The sequence below is a fragment of the Tenrec ecaudatus genome, chromosome 10 (genome assembly GCF_050624435.1).
Source record: "Tenrec ecaudatus isolate mTenEca1 chromosome 10, mTenEca1.hap1, whole genome shotgun sequence".
Lineage (NCBI taxonomy): Eukaryota > Metazoa > Chordata > Mammalia > Afrosoricida > Tenrecidae > Tenrec > Tenrec ecaudatus.
The window spans coordinates 118,386,329-118,407,605 of record NC_134539.1 but is presented as its reverse complement, the minus strand read 5'-3'; the positions used below and the strand labels follow the sequence as shown (position 1 = coordinate 118,407,605).

Sequence of the window (21,277 nt, the reverse complement as noted above, 5' to 3'; positions counted from 1 at the left end):
ACTTTAATGGGTTATAGTAACAGAATATATAAGGTAACTTTCAAAATGGAAGAAAGCTTGAACAGCCAGCCAGTCAGCTTCTTGGGAAAAGTGAGGCTTTGGGGCTGAAACTGCTGGTTTTCCCAGTCTACGCTTCCCTTCCTAGTTGTTAGTTTCCACGAACTTTTTGAAGCCCCATGGAACAGACCGTGGGCTTCTTCAGCGTGTACTTGGTCTAGGTTTAAATTCCTGCCCTGCAACTTTCTAGTGAGGGAGGCTTTCCACCCCCAGGAAGAGCGAGAGTCTTGGGAACCCAGAGGGGCTTTGCCTGTGCTACAAGGGCTCCGTGGTGGGGCAGCGAGGCTGCTGGCTTTGTTTTCGACTGTGGCCTTCAGTAGGTTACTTCTGAAAATTCCAAACCTACTGCCTTCAAGTCAATTCCGACTTCTCTCACCTGAAAATGAGAAATGAAAAAGCTGCCTTGCCAGAATTGTCATGAGGATGAGTTGAGATAAAGGAGGTTGAGTACCTAATTCAGTGCCTGGTGGATAAGAGGCATTCTGATGGTAGAGTGTTGCTACATACTTTCGTCTTTACTTCTCAAAATATGTAATTACTTATCAGTTATTTCAGAGGGGCTTAGCTAAGCCATATTGATAGGCTTTTCACTGCCTTGCCTTTTAAAGCCATGACAATGGTACTTTAATTGCTTTCTAAGGGTAATATACAAGATACAGCTAAGCCGCTGTGTATCAACGATCCACAACGTGGGATACTTTATGCACTTACAGCATAGATGCTTTTAACCATTCCAGGAATACATTAGCAACACCAGACAAGGCTCCCTCACTGAGCTGGAGGTGATTCTTCCTTTCTGATTTTCCAGTGTCAGAAAAATCCTATCTTTTTTGTGGCTGGTGGGGCATAGAGTGCCTCTGGGGTTTCGTGGGAAACATCTACCGCATTTTCCATGCATGTTCTTATCTGGTTGGGCCTCCGTACTGTGTGACTGTAGAAATGAGCGATATCCCATCAACCTCAGCCCCAGACCTCTCAAGACACAATGAGGGGACTTCTTAAGTTCATGGAGAAATTTCATGCTTCTTTAATCCTGTTTTTTCCACAAACTTTTTGAAGTTCCCCTAATAATGAGTCCCAATAATTGAATCAAAATCACGTTACCTCAAAGAATATTTTGTTACTGATTCAAAGTGTCTTCCATTACTGAAAGCAGATGGTTTCCATTTTAAAAATAAGTAAAATAAAAGCAGAAAGTAATTTGGTGTTGAAAGGGATAAAGTTTGGAAGCATTTTGATGGGCTATTTTTAAAGGTTTTCTGTGAAGCATTTAAACAGTTGGTCCACTATAATAAACATGTTCATTCCAAGATGTAGCTGTTTATGTGTCCAGCTAAAGTCCATTGTTGAAATACCCAAGTATAGGGAGCGGTTCACTAAAATCAGAGCAGATTACACGTGAGCCTTGGGGGCCTTAATGCCCAGGTCTTGGTCGTTGGCAAGGTGTTTCTGGAGTTGCTTTGCAGTCGTCTTACTAGGGCACTGACATTTCCACCCTCCTGTCCTCACTGCCTGCTTCCCCGGGGTGAAGCTCGTGACACCACTAATCCATGTGCTGGGCAGGTAGATGAACAAGGGCAGAAGTGACTGTTTTTAAAAATGTTACTTGGGATCCTAGGACCAAATATAGGGGAAGTCCCATGATCTGCTTCTTGCCTCTGTGACGGTGCCTCACCCACCTGGGCTAGGTCATTATTCTTACCCCCTTAATAAATAGCCCAGTGGTTTTCCTGTTCACCAGGGCTAAGTCTCCCAAGAAATACCAGCAGACTTGTCAAGCTGACCCACGCCCTCCCCCCCCCCATGCTAGCTAGCCATGCTTATGTGGTACCACGGGTGTGACCATAGAGGGCAATAGCATTTCTTGCTCACTTCTCCCCTCCAGCTCCGAGATCGTGTTCCCTTTAAATTCAGAGGCAGGTTTGCCACGCAGAGAGCAAGTTTGTTAGCGTTGTCACCCTAGGGGGACTTGCTTCTGGATCCACAGTGGTTCTGTGCTCAGTCCCTTAGTGACACAATCAGATACTACTTGTGTGTCAGTTTAGGGATGAGAAAGGCATACTGCTGCTAAGTTCATCAGGACTCATAATGGCCCCATGGAATAGAGTAGAACCGAACTGCTCCATGAGGTTTCCAAGACGGCACATCTTTATGGCAGCAGCCAGCCTCAGCCTCATCTTTCTTTTGTGGAGCTGCTGGTAGGTTTGAACTGCCGACATTAAAATTAACAGCTCAAAGTATAACCCACTGGGTCACCAGAGCCCTTTTTAGGGATGAGAGATAAGATGATATTTCTCTAGCAAAAGCCACGTCAATTGTGTGGTGTCTTAGTTTAGAAATAGCACAAATGGACAACTTTGACAAATCAGTTTCTTCACAGTTTAGGAATACAAGACATCAGCTGTAAAGGACCCCTTTTCTCTCCCCCCCCCCCCACACACAAATGCACACACTGCTCCCGAGGGGAAAGCCTTTCCTCTGAGCTTTTGGTTCTGGGAGGTCTTTATGCGGTGTGGCATTGCTTTTCCTCCATCTCTACTTCTCTCACTTGCTTGTTTCCTCTTTTTATGTCGCAAAAGAGATACTAATAAAGATAGCCCATTTCCAGCAGTCAGAAGCTCAAATGGGTCGAAGACTTTGCTTTGAGAGATGTTTAATGGTGGCAAGTTAAGAGTAGAGCCTATCTTGAGAGACTAAAACTAGTGCCGAGGAAGCTGGACGGGAGTCTTTTGACTCCAGTGAAATGAGGTTTTTTGTTTTGTTTTGGTAGCATACTGGTTGCCAGTTGGGCTGCTAACTGCAAGATTAGCAGTTCGAAACCACCAGCAGCTCCTCGGGAGAGACTCTGCTCTGGGAAAGAGTTACAGTCTCAGAAACCCACAGGGACAGCTTCTGGCCTATAAGGGTTGCTATGAGCCCAGCAGTGGTTTGGTTTGAGTTTTGGGTGAAAGAAAAGTTTGTTTTCAGCCTGTGCTTAAACTCAATTCCTCTTTCTGTCAGTCTTTTACCTGTCTCCTGCTAGTGAGAAGACCTTAGCTTTAGCTCTCTCTGCCTTCTCCGTAGCTCCACTCTGATGAAAGAGATGACCTCTCTCCTGCCCAGAGGTCTTTCCATCCCATGCCTTCCTCCCGTTAGATTTATTTCCAGCGACTCTTCCTTTATAATCTCAGCCTTCTGGGGTTTCCTCTTCAGTCTGTGGATGTGCCTGAATCTCTCTTTCTAGTGAGATCCTGCATTCTCCTTAGCGTTTTCTCACTTCTTCAAAGTCACATTTTAAAAGGATGATTTGCCCGTGGAGTCTTCAAATTCTTCACACTTTTCAGCCAGGGTGTTTATTCAGGCGGCCTTATCCTCCTAGACCGCTCTGGGGAAGAGGGGACTGCTTGCTTTCCAATTCATGTCCAACGAACACAATGTGTATCATATTTAACTCTCTGGGCTGTTTGTGTCTTTCATTCAAAAATCCTCTTCCTGTTGTCTCACCTCTGAGCATTTTCTCCATGTCTGCCCAACTGGCTGGCTTTTCCCGTGCTTAATTCTTATTCTCCAGAATGTTCCCAGGCCTCTATTGACCCAGACTTTCTGTCTAATCAATGTGCTGCCTGCCCCACTCTGGTTCAAAACAAGGCTCAGTCGTTTATTCCAAATCTTTACCTACAACCCATCCCTCTGTGGTGAGGTTCCATCAGGAGGCCTTATCATGGATACACACCTCTTCCTGAGGGCCTTATCCCAGGTGGTGAGCCGACTCAGTGTAGGGTTCGTCCCACCCTTCTTCCACCTCATTTGGTCAGTTGACACATCCTGCTCATTCTGTCGGAGATCTGTTTGTTCCTTTCATTAAGCCCCTGCCTTTCTTGTCCATACTGTCAAGGCACTGTCTTATTTCCAACCCACCCATGCTTGATCTGTTATCGGTGCTGCTTACTCACACTCATAACAGCCCCTTCACAGGGGACCCTGAGGCCTGCTGGCCTAGAACCCCCTCCTTGTGCTCCATTACTTACCTTGTAATACAAGGTCTTTCATGGTTTCTCCTCTATGGTTTTACCCACCCCTACTCTTAGCCCTGACCCAGTCAGCTCTTTGATGCCCCGGTACATAAACATATGGTTGGATTTCTCTTGAAAATTTCTTCTCTTGATTTTCTGTAAATGTCCTCTCACCCCCCACATGAAGACAGGCTGTGTGGCTCCTCTTCCGAGTGTTTTATTGTCACACGTCCACCCCCGTAGTGCCCCCACCCCACTGTGCAGACTTCGTTAAAGCACACCCCGAGTTTCCAGGTGGATTTTGCATTTTAGTTCTCCACTTACTAGACGGTGAGCTCCTTGTGGGTGGGCACTCTTTAGTCATCTCGTCCTGGGAAAAGTGGCCATTGCCTCATGTGAAGATGGAGTGCGTGCATAAGTGACCAGAGGTTTAACAGGGGTAGCGAATCATTCAGAGTCAGGGGAAGACTAACTCGGAAAGTTCAATCATGATGGTAGAATCTCCAGGCTTTGTTGTGATGATGCCAGCAATGACACGGGCATATTCCGGGCCATACAGTCCGCAGCGCCCGGGTGGGAGATGGGTGCAGAGGGCGGAGGGGGGCTTTGTCAGAGGCAGTGCAGCCCTTTGTAGCTGAGCAGGCCTTGGAGCTGGAGCCGGAGCCATGTTCTTTTTCCTTTCACGCCATCTCATACTTCTTTCAACAGACATAACATGATTTGGAGAATTAGAAAATTCCTCCAGCCACTAATCCTCTGGTGACTCTACTCACTTGCCCCCAAACACCTGATTTATTTAATTTTTCTTTATTACTTTAGCTAATGTATTATTTGAAAATAAAACCGACCAGATCCTCGTCTTCTGGGAAGTTAGAGTCACTAGAAAAGTTAGATTGAGTCAGAAATGTTTTGGATGTGCAGAAAATGGAATGTGTATGCAGCTAGTTAAAATTTAAGTATTAGCTGAGATTTATGCCTGTGCTAAGCCACTTGTCTATGGGGCACTGTAGAGTCGGCACAGGCTCTGTTCTCACGGGGTCATAGGGAGACAGGTGTCAATCAGAGACTCATTCAGAAGTGAATCCTGTCACAGAGAGTGTGTCAGACTCAATGTTGGAAAGCTTTCAAAACAGCCCCAGTGAAGCTAGGAGTCGTAAGTGTGTGGCCCAGGGAAGTTACTTCTCCCTTATGAGCCCCCTCCTTTCCCTCTGTATGTAGCATGTCCACTGCTGCAGACACAGAGGGCCTCTTCCTTCCTGTCTTAGAGCTGAGAAAAACTGCCTTTGTCAGAACAGTGAATCCTGAGACAGAGCAGAAAGTACGACTCTCGTGTGAACTGTTTATCAAGTACTAATGCTAAGTGGTCCACTTATGATCGCAAACAAAGAGTTCAGGTTCGAAATGTCTGTACTGACTGCCTTGGTCCACAGCAGAAAGCACAGTTCCTTTGTCACAGTAACACATGGCACAAGGTAATCTTCAGGACCCTCTGTAATCTTTAGGCTTTTCTGAGATTGGATAGATTAGACCCTCTTCATTTCATGATCTGATATCATTACCCCGCCCCCACCCCTTAACACACAAGAGTTGATTTGTAAAATAGAAAGTATAATCTAAAACTTCTCGTAAACTCATAGATTGAGCAAGGAAGCAGCATTTGTTGCCCCATCTGTCTGCTATGTGCCAGCCATTGCTAAGGCACTGACACGAATAAGAAATAGTTCTTGCCATCAAGGACTCTATGGTGTTATGGTAGAAAACAAAAGATAAGCAGATCTGTGGAAGAGCCTGTTATAGGTGCTATGCTAGAAATATGAGGGTAAACCAAGAAGTATTGCTACTGGGGTTCCAGCTCATGCCCCAAATGTGTATTCTGAACAAAATGAATTAGACTTGTCTCTCTGCTCATTGCATAGAGACTCAGTGGTGACTTGGCTTGGCCTCCTCAGACCCACTGCCTTGCAGTCCATTCGGACTTATAACGAACCCTACACAGGGTTTCTGAAGTCTGTAAGTCTTTGTGGGAGCAGACAGCCTCACCTCTTTGCTGAGAGTGACTGGTGGGTTTGCGTCATCGACCTTGTGGCTAGCGGCACTTCCTGCCAGCTCTTAGTCTCATGAGGGCGCCTTACTCATTCAGTCCAAACAGAGTCCTCGGAGGGAACCCGCAGGCCAGTTAAATGTAAGGTCTGTCCGCTTTAAAGGTGTGGTCACAGGGTAGGTTTTTATTCCAAATAGGTCATCTTGATAGATTATGTTATTGGAAGGACAGCAGGAAATCATAGGGATCTACTGTGAAGATGTCTTAAGAAAGTAGGAAACTGAATTGGCGAGAAAAAGTTCCTTCATGACCACATACCTGCCCTTTCTTTAAGAGTAGCAAGGGCTGTCTGTAAGAATTTTGTTGAGAAACCTTCCCAGCCCCTCCAGACTTTTCATTCTCCAAACTCAAGAGCCACATTTGAGTCCCCTGTGGATGCCCTAACTGCCCTTTGACGTGTAGCTCAGAGAGCGCGGAAGGCCTCGGGGTCGAGTCAGAGCTGGAAACACCACCCCCAGAAGTGGATAGGCCGAGGTGGAAGCTACAGTGAGGAACGACTATGTCACACTTGGACACTGTGTGAGTCTGGGTGGACTAGAGGAACAAATCCATGGACACACATATGTGTGTAAGAAGGAGTTTTATATACAAGAGGAATTGAACATTGAGAAAACATCCCAACCCAGTCCAGCCCAAGTCCATAAGTCTGATATTAGCCCATATGTCTGATATCAATCTATGAAGTCCTCTTCAGACTCATGAAACACATGCAGTGAGACCAAATGCAGGGTGATCACAAGCCAGTGGGTAGAAAGTCTTTGGTTCCAGTGGCGTTGTAAGCATCTCAGCACTGGCAGGGGCCTCTCTGCAGCTTCTGGCTTCCGAGGTCTGGTTGCGTCCATGTGGCTTGTCTTCTGCAGTGTCTCCCAGGGAGTGGCAGAGAGAGAGAGAGAGAGAGAGAGAGAGAGAGTTGTCTTCCGTCTCCAAGGAGGAAGTACCAGATTTCCCAGAATGGAGGGATGAGGAAGGAAAATGAGGAGCTGATTCCAGGAACCCAAGCAGAAAGCTAGTTTTGGGAATGATGAGGGCAATGAATGTACAGATGTGCTTTACACAATTGATGTATGTGTGGATTGTGATAAGAGTTGTATGAGCCCCTAATAAAATGATTTAAAAAAACCCTGTTTCTATGATTTTGGCAGCAGTACTTTTTGACTTACACTTGTCTAAGATTGGGATACAAGTACAGGAATCCTTTAGCCTGGTGGGTGGGAGGAAAAGTCAGGGGTAGCATGGGATCAGGAAGAGAACATTAGATCGAGTGTCAGAAGACCTGGGGTTCTAGAATCTCCGCTCTTCACATGACCTTCTCTGAGCTAGACGGTTTCCTCTCGACACAGAGGACATATCATATAGCCTCCCCATGCCTAGGGTGCTGGGTGTCACTGCCGCTAAGCAGTCGGCCTGCTGACTTCAAGGTCAGCAGTTCAGACTCCTTGCTCCATAGGAGAATGACAAGGCTGTCTGCTCCCATAAAGATATGTAGACAACCTTCCTTGAAAACCTCTTGTATGAGTCGAATTGACTCAGGTGTGGGTCCCTCTGTTGGTGTGAGTATGTGCATGTGAAAGTGGCATGTTTGTTTGCAATTAGGTCTCAGTGTGAACCCTCCCAAGGGACCCGCAGCCTTCCTAAGGTGCTGTGCCGACTTGGCTGCCCATCGTGCTCTGGCAGATCAGGTGCCTATGTGCTCTGTTGGGGGCTGAGAGATGGCAGGCCACCTGTGGCCCCTGACACACAAACACATCCTCACCACAGCTATGGCCCCAGGTGTGAGCAGTGTCTCCCTGCCCACCTGAACCCTGGGGATCGTCAGCAGCAGTGGAGGTATGTCGTGGCACTAACATTTTCCACCTTCCTCCCTTGACCCAGGTTTTATAATGTGGGCTACCTGCTGCAACTGGCTCTGCCTGGATGGACAGCCTGAAGAGGCGCCGGCACCGCAGGGAGCCAGGGCGCAGGCCTATTCCAACCCCGGATACAGCTCCTTCCCTTCCCCGACCGGCTCGGAACCCAGCTGCAGGGGCTGTGGGGCCCACTTTGCCAACACAGCCCGGAAGGTGAGTGTTAGATTCCCACCTGCTCTGCGGCTCCCACCTCAGGGCCTCAGATCAGCCACTGACTTCTCCAGAACTCCTGCTGGGAACCCAGACTTGAACCACCCCACAGAACTGTTACAGAAAATGGAAAGCTAGCAAAAGCTAAGCCTCTTAGCATCATTTAGGGGTCCTAAAGACCTGACTTATCATACCAGCTCTATGCATGCGATTACCGTATATGCTCGAATGTAAGTGGACCCACCTAATTATTACCTGGGAAACCAGAAAAACTGATTGACTCAAGTATAAGCCTAGGGTGGGAAATGCAGGATGTGAATTAACACAGAGACCAGAGGGGAGAGACGGAGCGCAGCCACACACACATCCTTACCAGTTCAGCTGCCAGCATAAGTGAATCACTACGTGCTTCTGCGAATTGTAACCATCCACGTCATAGGACGGCTCTGATTGGTCAGATGTGAGTAAACAAACATTCAAAGCCCTGCAGTGTCAGCAGGGCTTTGAATGAACAGTGGAGGAACGGCAATCACCCGCGAGATGTTACAATGCGCTGGGGTACCACTGACCCGTGTATAAGCCAAACCCCAGTTTTTCAGCACATTTTTTGTACTGAAAAACTCAGCTTATACACAAGTATATACGGTAAGCTCTCTGAGATGGTCTCCCTATCTGTAAAACAGAATAGTACCCACCTCACAGTGCTACTGTGAGAGTAAAAGAAGCCAAGCTATGAAGAAGGGTGTCCAGCATGATGCCGGGCATGCCATGCCAATGCCCTTCATTAGCTACCATTAAAGACCTAATAGCAAATTACCATGTTTTTTTTCTAAGGCAAAGTGAAGGGCACCTCAGGAACCTCGGGACTGTAGCAAGACAAAGATTAGAGTTTATTGACTTTAAACTGTGGCTGATTTCAATTGAAGTGCTGGGTAGCCAGGCTTCTCAGATTAGCCAGCAGGAAATAACATTATCAACTGAGTAATGTGGTGTGGGTGTGGGCCAACTCCCACCAGTGCCTGACAACTTGTGCTCATGGTCACACGAGATGGGCAGAGGTGAGCTCTGCCCTGGATAAGGAAGTGCATTCTGCACTCCAGTCCCGAGTGGGTGAGTGCATGGTGGGGATGGGAAATCTGAGAGGACCTCTCTCTTAAGCATCCACCACTACATGCTAGGGCCTCTTCTGGGCAATTAGCTTTTCCTCCCTTTCAGTTTCCGTCAATCCTCACCATAACCCCACATGGTAGCTTTAGGAATCCCCAAACTCACATTTTATGTTTGCGAAATGAAGGCTGAGAGTTTAATATTAGAGAAGAAATCATTCGCTTTGAGTTCCCAACTGATGGTATTCCCCCCCTCACAGTCATGGAGCCGATTCCCTGTTATAGCCACCCAGTAGCGGGTTTCTGAGGCTAAGTCGTTACGGGAGCAGACAACTTCATCTGATTCCGGAGGCTCCACCAGGGCTCAGACTCCCTGTCATCGAGTTGATTCTGACTCAGAGTGACCTTACAGGACACAGTTGAACTCTCCCTGTGGTCCGGAGACTTAACTCTTTATAGGAATAGCACACCCAGTCTTTCTCCCTCAGAGCCACTGGCGGTTTCAAACTCTGCTGGCCTTGCACTGAGCAGCCCAGTTCATAGCCGCTGTGCCACCCGGGCTCCACAGAGGCCATGGAGCCAAGCTCATCTAGTTATTCAGTGGCAGAGCTGGGTTTCAAGTCTGCAGCTTGACGTGTTGTTGGACACGTGCCCTTTAAAGGGATTGGTATATTGTTGGTGCTGTGGCGTGGTGAAGGTGGCTGACAGCCCAGCTTTGGTGTGATTTGCGTGACTGCCCCAGTCACTTTGAGAACTCGGCCTAAGAGAGTGCTGTTCAGGAGAGCGGAAAGCTATAGCGGGGGTGGGCGGAAATGCCTCATTCGGTCTGAAGGTTGATTGACACTGAATTGGAGGGAAGAACTCAGTGCCATGTGGCCTTGGCCTTCATTGATGGAGGAGCTGGAGTCTGAGGTGCAAGGGAAGTAAGATTACCAGGCACTTACATGGCAGGCACTGTGTTTGGCCCTTGGCTGAATCTTCTCCTTGAATCTTTGCAACAAGCTGTGAAGAGTGGACTGTTACTTCAATATGTTAGTTTGGGTTGCCTGGAGAAACAAATCCAGAAACACTAGTGTAAGAGAGAGCTTTATATCAAAGAGCAAATTGTATATAGAGAAAACATCCCAGCTGAGTCCACATTAAGTCCATATTAACCCATATGTCCGATAATGATACTAGTCCAATGATGCCAAATGCAGGAAGATCACAGGGCAGTGGGTAGAAAGTCATGTGGATCCAGTGGCGGTGGATGGCATGGTCTCAGCACTGGCATGGGTCTCCACATGGCTCTTCCAGCTTCAGCGCTCTGGCTGTCATCATGTGGCTTTTCAACCCAAATGTGTAGCAGAGAGAGAGAGAGAGAGAGAAAAAGAGAGGCCTACGGCCAGAGAGAAAGAGGAAGTTTCAGAATCCTCATGAGAAGGCCACGCCCACAAGGAGGCATCATCAGGCTGTGAGCTGATTGACAGTGTGGACTCCACCTTTTATCAAAGTTAACACAACTTCTTTTATCAAGTTGGCATCAAGTAGTGTAATTAGCAGACGTGCTCCCATTTTACAGGGGAAGATGTTGGCTCCCTCTAGGGCCTGTCAGCTCAGGCACTCCTCATAGGCACCCAGAGTCAGCTGGGCAGCCCAAGACCCTGCTGTTGTCACTATTTTACACTGTGAGGACAGCTGGGAACAACTGCTGGGGGAAGGGGCAAAGTAATTGTCAAGGAAAGACTTGGAAAGGCCCTTGTGTAAATGAGGCAGCTTAGTTTGTTTTGAACCTGGGTTGTCACACATCAGTCACCCATACTCTGTGAGCAGGAAGAGAGCGGCTGGTGGTGGAGATCTGGGCTTGGGGATCGGCATGCTAAGCGTGAGGGAATCGAGGGCGCTGCACGTGTTGGCGACTTCCCTCGGCCAGCAGAGAGATTGTGCACGCATGTGGAAGTCATCCCCAAAGAAAGGAGAAGTGGGCACGGGCAGGGAGGGTTCTGCGTTTCTTTACACAACTATCACAGCTGGTGTAAACACAATGATGTTTGTCCATCCGGTTGGCACCTGGGACGAAGGATTAAGTCAGTTTCATTCACAGCTTTGTCCCCGGTGCCTACAACAGTGCGTGACACATGGTAAGTAGGCAATCCATTTCTTCAAAAGAAGTGAATGACTAGACACATGCAATTGAGGACACTTTGAAAAGAGTGAGTAGGCCCCCAAAGTCTAATTTCATTACTTCAAGGCTGACAATCCAGTGCTGCATGTAAATGTCAAGGGACCAATTCTATACCAGCTGCCTGCTAGCAACTTCTATCGATGGGACTGTAGAGGCTGCGTAGACACAGACCGTCGAGTGACCGTCTCAGAAACCCACAGGGGCAGTTCTCCCCTGTCCTGTAGGGCTGCCGTGAGTCAGAGTCCACTTGAGGGCGAGGCATAAGATAAGAATTCTACCTGGGTCAGGATGGCTTCATTGATTTTGTAAGCATTGGCTATAGATCCCAGCTTAGGACAAGTGTAAAGTGTACTTGAGAACTGTCAGTGGCCTGGTTGGCCAGAGTGCAGGCTACTTGGGAATCTATGCCAGAAGGAAAGGTAGGACCAGGTAGCAAAGAGCCTTGGCTGCCATGGGTGGTCTGGGGCCAGCAAACCATCAGATGGAAGGAGAGGCCGTTCCTGTGCTCCTGTTTGCGTAGCTGACCAGGCTTCATTAGGGTGGTTGGATAGAGTATGTGGGCTACCAGTTAGCAGGCTCTTACATGCTTGGTGAGAAATTCTCAGAGACTTTCCCCACTGGTGGTGAAGGGGCTGATGGATGTAGCTCCCACCTAGTGAGCAAGTCTTGAGTGCGGGGCCATGGGAAACAGTAGCTAGCCCCCCATCTTATAGATGAAGAAAAGTCTGAGACCGGTGGCCACTGAGCTGGTAAGTAGCAGAGCAGAATTTGTACCTGTCCCATTTGGTTTGTAGTATGCACCTTTTCCAAAATAGCCCATTTCCTCCCAAAGGAAGATGGGTTCCGTTTCAGAGGAGAAGATCCAGTTGAAGCTGCTAGGCCTGTGTGCCTAGGAGCATGGTGCTGATGGAGAGGGGAGCAAGCGTGAGTGCATGTGTCAGACATTGTCTGGACCAGGAAGCAGAGAGGACAACCCCCCTGCCACCCCACTCCCACTATCAGGGAGCTCCCAGGCAGGCAGGCAGGCAGGCAGCCGGGCAGATCCAGAGCCCCACAATGAGACCCTCTAAGAAAGCAGCAGCAGCCCCAGAACCACAGTTTGGGCAGTTAAAAGACATTTCCTGGCACAGTGCTTTCTTGCCACACAAGTATGGGTTTTGTGAATATTAAGGATGTATTCTCCTGTGTGGAAATTTTTCATTTGTAATTTCATGCTTAAGTGGAACAATGTTCTTATCTTAAGGGTTTGGCATTTAACAGCCAGAGGCATTTAAAATGTTCTTTCTTGAAGTGGCTGAATTGAAATGATTACATGAAGCAGACTGCTCTCTCTGACTGCTCTCTCTCTGACTTCTCTCTCTCTCTCTCTCTCTCTCTCTCTCTCTCTCTCTCTCTCTCTCTCTCTCTCTCTCTCTCTCTCACACACACACACACACACACACACTTTTTGGGGCCAGTATTTTGCACAAATTTGTTGGGTACAAAGCACAGAGGACTTTACAGAGAGAGAAACAGAAATAGGAGCTGTCTGCTGGCCCGCAGTCTCGCGCGGGGAGAGCAGCCTGTGGTTTTGCCTGAGCCCAGGGTGTCCCCTCTGTGTGCATGGTGCTTGTGGAGGGTTGGCAGCCCCGTGGAGAGGAGGAGCTTGTGCTTGGAAAAGCAGAGGAGAGATCTGAGTGCACAGAAGGGGCCTTAGGTACTGGCAAGAAGGGGGACGGGGAGTAAAGATGATGGATGGTATTACTTGCTTGAGTGCCCACCTGTGCTAAGGTCTTAACATATTGTCCCATGTACTACCTGCAGTAGTCCTTTGAGGGGGGCTAACCTGTCTGAGGACCCAGTCCCCTTAGTTAGAAAGTGTTCAGCCAGCACACGCCTCTAATCCTCCCTCCCTGTGGGCTGGCCAGTGAGAAGCTGGGCCTGGGGACCTGGGCTGGGTGGATCAGGGAAGGGCAGGCTGGCAAGGAGGCAGGATGAGCAAAGCAGCTTCTTGCATGTCTGGTGGGCAGGCGGCGGGACCCTGGTAGCTGCTGGAGCTGCCAACTTGAGCATATTCCTGGCATTTGTGCTGGCACATGCTGCCACAAAGTCATTGTTCAGCCTGTCTTGTTATGTGGTTGGTGTGAACCACTTGTGAACATTTATATGGATACATTTTTCTTTGCTCATTCAACCCACATTGGTCCTTTTGTTCTAGAATTGCAAACTACAATTCTAGCTTCTTAGCATGATCCCAGTCCTGTAGGATCTGCTGCAGGTGCCAGCTTACTTCTCAGCCCCTGCTGGTGCGGAGGAGGTGAGCTGCTGCCCCTGCCTTCTGAGCTTGCATCCAGTGAGGGGGAGACACACACACACACACCACACCACCCCCACTCCCACCCCCACCCCGAGTCGAGATTTGTTTATTTGGACCTGGCTGGTGAGCACTCTCTGGGCTTCATGACTGCGTCTAGCTCGGTCTGTTCAGACTGCACTGATCTGAGTATCCTTCAGGCTTTATGGCACCGAGGCACCTTCATGTCCCTGCCACCTTCATGTCCCTGCCATCCACGCTGGATGCGCTCCATTTCTGGACAGAGCAGCCCTTGATAGGACCGAAGCACCCCAAACATTTATTTTCTACCTGAGTGGATCCATCCGTAGGCTGGGAGTGCTGGCACACGCCCTTCTCTGTTACCTGGCTCTAGCTCTGGAGGCTTGGTGTGTGCACGTCACATGGCCTTCCACGGCCGAATCGGCAAAAGCTCTGCTCCTCCCTTGGTGACACGCGACTGACACGAATGACACTGGAACACGAACTGCATGCAGTAACTCTTCAGGGCGCAGCGCACATGTCAGCCCCCCTCAAGGCTGTCTGCCCACCTGGACTGTGAGAGCTTGCCTCTCCTGAGTGTCCTTTGTCGTCTGAATAGTTTTTCGGCTTTCCAGATCTAGGAAAGAGGGAACAGACCTATTGGGTTAATTCTTCAGTCACCAGAGGTGAAAAGTTTTACATTTATTTAGAGGACTAGTTCCTGCGCCCCCCAGGATGATCTCAGGCACCCAGGGACTCCTCTCGGGAGTGTGTGGTCTACTTGGACTGGGACAGAGCTTAGGCAGGTGGCCCCAGGCTTCCTGTGGCTGGACAAGCCTTGAGACACAATGCCTGTGGTGGTGTGACTAGCTGCTGCCAGGCGCTGCCAGCTTGCGTGTCAGATGCGCTTTTCAGCCACCCCAGACACTCTGTGTTTCCATAAACGAAAGCACTCTGATGTCCAGAGGGCCCTCACTGGCTGTGTAAATATTTGTCTTGGTTATGGTCTTACGCACCCCTGAATTCTCCGCGCTCTAAGGGGGCTCCCGTGGTGGGGCAGCCTGGGCACCAGTCTCAGCTGCTGCGGCTCTGGATGGGGCCTTTGGAGATGGAAAGCCAGCCTGTGACTCAGCCCTGCTGGAGGCTGAAGAGACTGGGTGGTGGTGCAGCTGGTGGGCGGAGTCTGATTGTAGGCATCAGCCTCAGCCTTCAGTTGGGTCCCAGCCTCCACTCTTACAGCCTGACCCTGAAAGTAATACTCAAGTCTCTGTGAGACTCGGTGGCTTTGTGAAACAGGCACTGCAGAACCTCCTGTGGGCTTGCTGGGAGAATCCGGGGACAAGCCAGGTGTACCTTTACAGAGTCAGTTCCCGTCCCATGCGTGGTGTCCCCATCTGGTTCAAAGTGGCCTCATGTGCTTCCTAGGGCTGGGGTTTTGGTGGCTGTGCCCTCCCTCCCCCTTTGCTATAGGATCACCAGGCCTATCTTTCGAGGACTCTCTGGGTGGATTTGAACGTCCAGCTTTTTGCTTAACTGTTGGCCCCAGGCGCCGCCCTGATGTAGCTCTTGTGCACGGGCAGTGCTAGGCGTGCTCATTCAACTATGCTGTGTTCCAGGCATTTTCCAGCGGCTGATTATTTCAGACATGGACCGGCAGACCACCGGCTTTTCTCTGAGTCACATTTAACTGGTGGTGGTAGTGGTGGTGGTGGTTGTGGTGGAGGTGTTGTTGTTGTGGTGTGGTGGTGGTGGTAGTAACAACAACTACCACCAAACAGAAAGAATTACAGTTTGGGATCTGAAAGCAGTTGCATTTAGTTACAGACACAGTCAGATGTCAGATTCCTTAGGAGATGGGCGTGCTGTGTCCATTAACCGATGAGGAAACTGAGGGGGGCCAGAGAGGCTAAGTTACATGCCTGAGGTGATTCTGAAAGGAGGGGCGACTTTCATTCTAAACCTAGTAGATTTAAGTCATCGCATGCTTCTTCATCAGGCAGGAAGACTCACCTGCACTCCTAAGTGTGTGTGGATACACAGATGTATGTGTACAGGTTGCTTGTAGCCTTGGTGGTGGAAGGGGCTGTTCTAGGAGAGGCGGCCCCAGCGCGTCTCCTCCCCTCCCCCTGACGTGCCCCTCCCTCTTGCTCTAAGCAGCAGACCTGCCTGGACTGTAAGAAGCATTTCTGTACAAGCTGTTCGAGCCAAGAGGGGACCGGGCCCCGCCTGTGCCTTCTCTGCCAGCGGTTCCGAGCCACGGCCTTTCAGCGGGAAGAGCTCATGAAGATGAAGGTGAAGGACCTGCGGGACTACCTCAGCCTCCATGACATCTCCACCGAGACGTGCCGGGAGAAGGAGGAGCTGGTGTTCTTGGTGCTTGGCCAGCAGCCAGTCATCTCCCAGGAGGGCAGGACTCGGGCCCCCACCTTGTTGCCGGACCTCCCAGAGCAGCAGGCCTTCCTGACGCAGCCTCACACCAGCACAGCGCCTCCTACCTCACCCGCCCCCTCTGCTCCCGCAGCCCCGGCTCAGGAAAGCCAGCAGGTAGGGCCCGTGTACAGCCAGCTAGTCTGTGTCCCTCAAGGGCTCCTGCCCCTCTCCCGCCTGTACCCTGGGTGTGGGCATGAGCTGAAGGGTCTCTGAGCCTTGCTGCTTGCCGATGCAAGAAGTGGTATCTTATGGACAGTACGGTCATATCTGGGTGTTCTGCAGAGGTGAGGTGCATGGTAGGCTGCGATTGTATTAACTGCATTTTGAAGCAGGTGTGGCAACTACAGGGCCCTGCAACAGGTCAGTGCCCTGAAAAAAACCCCTACTGAGAGGGCGATGGCACAAACCAGCTGTTCAGTGGCTTTGGAAGGAGTAGAGGTCGTGTGCCGGTCCCTTACAGCTGGCTCTCATGTGCGTGCCTTGGGTAGCAGTGAGGCATGCAGGATCTAGAACTGGTTTCCACTTCCAGTTTTGCCTCAGACCCCTGAGTCATCTCGAAGAAGTGTTGAGCCCCAACAACAAAGCGGGGCTACTGATGGTAGTCTGCTTTGAACTTGCGTGGGTGTTGGCAAGACTGCAGGGTGCAAAGGCATGTACCATAAAACCCAGGGGAGTTGGAGGCCTGCCCAAACCGGAAAATGCACATATTTCCCATAAGCTGCACCGTGGTGTGGTCAGACTGTGTGCTTTGTCCCAGGGGGAAAGCTCGAGAGACCGGGAATGCCGAGGTCCACCCCCGAGGGCCAGCTCTCCGAGGTGGGACTGTTCCCACACGCGACCTGAGTGGCTGCTGCCTCTTGCTCAGGATCTGCCTCGTCCGTCTGCCTGGATGGACGGGGCCTGCTGTAGCTCTCCCATGAAGGGGTGGCATGATGTAGGTGCTGGGGTGCCCTTACTTCACCCCTGTGTTGGCTGGAGCTTCCGCCATCGCTGGGAGTTTCATAGGCTTTCTCTCCCCAAGACTGCCTTCCTTGCCGTGGTTCCTCGGAGCCGGGAGAGGAACGTACGGAGGAAATGTTTTTGTTGTTTCCCCTAACAAAGCATCCAGTGGGGTTTTCAGTGGAGGCCATTATCCCAGAAAGCTCCAGAGCACACACACAGGTCATGCCAGAGAGCAGATCTTAGCGAGGGCTCTCCCCTGGAGGTTCACTGAGGCCCTTTGAGAGTCCAGCTCACACGCTTTGCTCTGGTGACATCTGCATTTTTCAAGGAGGTAAAACAGGCATGAGGAAGCTAAGTGACTCAGGTGAGGCCACCTCACAAGTCCACAGCAAGCTGCACGAGAATGGAGATCTCCTGGCCCTGCTCTCTTCTGTTCTTTACTGCCCAAGAGAGTTTGTTGGGAGAAAGTGTCAGTGAGCAATACTGGGGCCAGATCCAGCCAGTGGGCAAAGTGGAAAGATAAGCACATGCTTTGCCAGCAGGGACCAGTGTCTTTTTCTAGGGGCAGAAAGGACATGCACAGCTGTTAGGAGCAGGTTAGGCCTTTCAGAACTCCAAGGCGACATCACTCAGAAGGCCCAGTGGGTGCCACATCCAAGTGCAGTGAGATACAGCGCCCCACACGTATGCTTTCTGAACATGTCAATTTTTAGATTTGACTCCCACTGTAGCTCTTGGCCTCCTCTTACCCACTCTGGTCACGGGTTCCAGAGGGTGGGGGTAGGGCCAGTGGGTGGCCTTGGCCATCCCTTGCTCGGTATGCACTACGGTCTGGTAGAAAAGGGCCCCTATCGCATACACCTCCTTGTCCTTTTGCCGGGAGAAGGTAGCAATGGCCGAAAAGGGCAAGGAGTTTGTGGCTCAAATGTGATGGGGTTGGGGGTGCTCACACTTCTGATTTCTCTTTGTCAGTCCTCCTAAAACAGTGGTTCTCCGCCTTCTTCATGCTGCGACCCTTTAATATAGTTCCTCCTGGTGTGGTGACCCCCAACCTTAAATTCTTTTTGTTGCTACTTCATCGCTGTAATTTTGCTACTGTTGTGAATCGGGCGACGCCTGTGAAAGGGGTCACGGCCTACAGGTTGAGAACCGCTGTCCTAAAAGAACCCCCAGGAAGACCTTTTGGAGAAGTTAGAATTCTATGCAGAGTTGGTATTGTCGCACCAAGTCAGGCAAGTCGACTCTTGGCTGTACTCAAATCACTTGGTGGCCAGACAGCCCTTGGTACGCACCGCCTACCTGCTGGCAGAGAGCAGAGACAGGCCAGGGTCTGGAAGCTCTGCCCAGGAGATGCAGTGGAGGCAGCTGGGAGACTGAGTATGGTTTGGGGAGTGCAGGGAGGTAGTGTGGAACAACACTGTAGCCATTGCTTGGAGGGGCATCCAGGGCGGGTGGTGGAAGTGAGAGGGAGGACAGTTTGGGGCCAGAGTCAACCAGAAAAGCAGTGGCTGTGAGTGAGTGGTCCTACATGGGCTGGAGCTTGTTTCATCGGGGCCCTCAAGCTGAGACTATATCGACAGGGTAGCAGCTGGTGCCACATTGTCGGTGGTCACTTTTGTTCTAGAGGGCAGCCTGTGTCCACTCTGCTTGGCTCCTTCTTGCTGTTCCCTGCCTCCCAGAGCCGGTTCTGCAGAGCATGCTTCTGTGGTGCTCTCTTGGAGGCGCTGGGCCTACAGCTGGGCTGCCAGTGAGCTAGGTCCACCCAGGCCCTGAAGACTCCCTCGTCTCTGCACCTGACGGCACCTTTCTCTCCCCACAGGCCAATGGCCAAGTGCCTCAGGACCCAGAGGATCCCGTGTGCCGAGAGAACAGGGCCCAAGCATCGGCCGAGGAGGAGACCCAGGTGGGACCTTGGCGAGGCGCAGCGCGCTGCTTCCCGGTTCTTGGTGTGTGGGAAGGAGGCTGCTGGCTGGCTGAGAGGAAGAGTGGCGGCAGCTCCTCTGTGATCCCTCCTCAGGGTGGCCCTTAGTGTCAGTGTCAGACGGCTGGGCTGTGAGTGTGTTAATGGGCTCGTGGAGGCCCATGGGCCTCTGTGCTCCTGAGAGCTGCCAGAGGGTAGGCACTGGTGCTGTGCACACTCCTCCTGTTCTAGCACCCAGAGCCAGCCTCAGGCCAGGGGACCCCGGAGGAAAGGTGAGAGGATGCTCAGGTCACAGCCAGGTTGGGTGTGGAGAGGTGCTAGCCTGGGAGAGCAGGACTTTCCAGGAGAGAGGGGGGGAAGGGTGTGGCTGTCCCAGGACCTCCCTTACAGAGGGTGGAACCCGCTTCTTTCTTCACAGAGGTCAGCCCCTTGCCACGAGTTAGCCTCATTAGTGGGGGACTCTGGCTTCCCCAGCAGGCCCCACCACTGCCCACTCTAACCAGTGCCGCTTCAGCACTGTGGGGTGGTTGGCATGTGGCCCAGCACTGTAGGGCCAGAAAGATTGCTTTATTTGCTGGGCATGCACGTCTGCCCTCACTGCCCTTCTGGGGGCACTGTGGCAGGGCTCAGGCCCCCCCCCTAGGGGAGCTTGGGAAGGGTTCCCTGAGCCCACTGCTCTCCTCCTTACCGTGGCAGTCCATCGACTCCGAGGACAGCTTCGTCCCTGGCCGCAGGGCCTCTCTGTCTGACCTGACCACCCTGGAGGACATTGAGGCACTGACCGTGCGGCAGCTGAAAGAGATCCTGGCTCGCAACTTTGTCAACTACAAGGGCTGCTGTGAGAAGTGGGAGCTGATGGAGAGGGTGACTTGGCTGTACAAGGATCAGAGAGGGCTGCAGCACCTGGGTAAGAACGGGCAGGGGCTTGTTGCCACTCTGAGCATGACGCCACTGAACTGGCTCACTTCCCACACTCGTGGCCGAGGAGGGAGTCGGTCACCTGACACCTGATGCCTGGCTCTGTGATCAAGGGATCTTGGGGGGAAACGCATGTGCTGTCTCTCCCTTCTTACTACCTGGCCGAGACAGCAGGAGAGAGGCTTTGAGCTCGGCGGTTCCCTGAATCATTTCCTCACAGAACCCTCTCCTCCCAGCTGGTACAGCCCTGGATCAGCTGTCCGGCTTCCCTGGGAGGCTCAGCTCATCAGTACTCGGGAAGTCTGGCTCCCCTCCCAATCAGGCAGAGACCCACTGAGCCGGAGACACTGGCAGCCCTTTGAGATTGTCCCAGGAGTCGCGGGGTTGCAAGGAGCAGCGAGTTAAAGAGCTGGCTCCCCCTGTGTGCACTGGCTAACGGAAAGAGCCCGGCGCGGCGCCTCTGTCTTTCATGCGGACTTGAAGAGTACAGGAGGGCGGGTGGTGTGTGCATGCAGCAGCCTTCTTGGTTGCCAGCTCTGCGAACCAGTGGAGGAGCAGAGGCAGCAGCAGGAGCTGTGAAGGGCGAGTGGGGAGGACCAGCACCTGTCTGGGCTCTGGGTGGACCTGGCGCCCAGCAGGGAGGAGTCAGCCAGGCACTGGGCTGGTGGGGTCATGCCGCCTTGGCACGGCGCTTTCAGTGAGCGGCATCTTTTCCTGTTCTTTCCTTTACAGTGGGCGGTGCTGAAGACCAAAACGGTATGTAGCTGGGCTTGAGAATGGGCCTGGGCTTTCTGAGCTGCTCTTTCCATGGCTACGAATCTTGAGTGTGTGGGAATCACGGCGGAGAGTGTCTGTCATGTGGTGTAGGGGGTGGGCTAGAACCAGGGCCTTTGGAAAATCTCTGTTCCCTTCCTCTTGAGGAAGAGCAGCAGGGCCTAGGGGAGGCCTGGGGGTGAGGCTGCTGCCCACTCAGGAGTGAGCGTTTACATGTTGCCTCACAGTAATGGCTGGGGGGGGCGGGCAGGTTCTCTTGCTCGCAGGTTGCCATGGACCCCATCAGCTGGTGAGCAGGCATTGTGTGCTCCAGGCCCTGGGCAGTTAATGCCAGCTGATAGTCTCTACTCGGGTACCTACTGGGTTTGAATCCTACGGGCCGTTGGGCAAGCCACCTCACGCTGCCCTGCCATGCTGCACCATCATCATGCTTTGGGCGGGGATTCAGTTAGCTCATGAACTCCACGCTCCTCAGACCCTGGCTAGCCCATAGTAAGCAAATCACTTACATTCGCCAGGCAG

General features: G+C 51.4%; 1 protein-coding gene across 3 annotated transcripts in view; it reads left to right on the top strand.

Moving 5' to 3' along the window:
• The window catches only part of RFFL (ring finger and FYVE like domain containing E3 ubiquitin protein ligase), an 86,905-nt gene that overhangs the window by 62,304 nt on the left and 3,324 nt on the right, over nucleotides 1-21,277 (top strand). For all 3 annotated transcript variants that reach the window (XM_075561398.1, XM_075561399.1, XM_075561400.1), the window contains 5 exons: nucleotides 8,023-8,210; nucleotides 15,928-16,314; nucleotides 18,962-19,045; nucleotides 19,760-19,970; nucleotides 20,714-20,737. In XM_075561398.1, coding sequence (XP_075417513.1) covers nucleotides 8,031-8,210; nucleotides 15,928-16,314; nucleotides 18,962-19,045; nucleotides 19,760-19,970; nucleotides 20,714-20,737 — 886 coding nt within the window. In that variant the 5' untranslated portion in view covers nucleotides 8,023-8,030. The remainder of the gene's footprint in view (nucleotides 1-8,022; nucleotides 8,211-15,927; nucleotides 16,315-18,961; nucleotides 19,046-19,759; nucleotides 19,971-20,713; nucleotides 20,738-21,277) is intronic.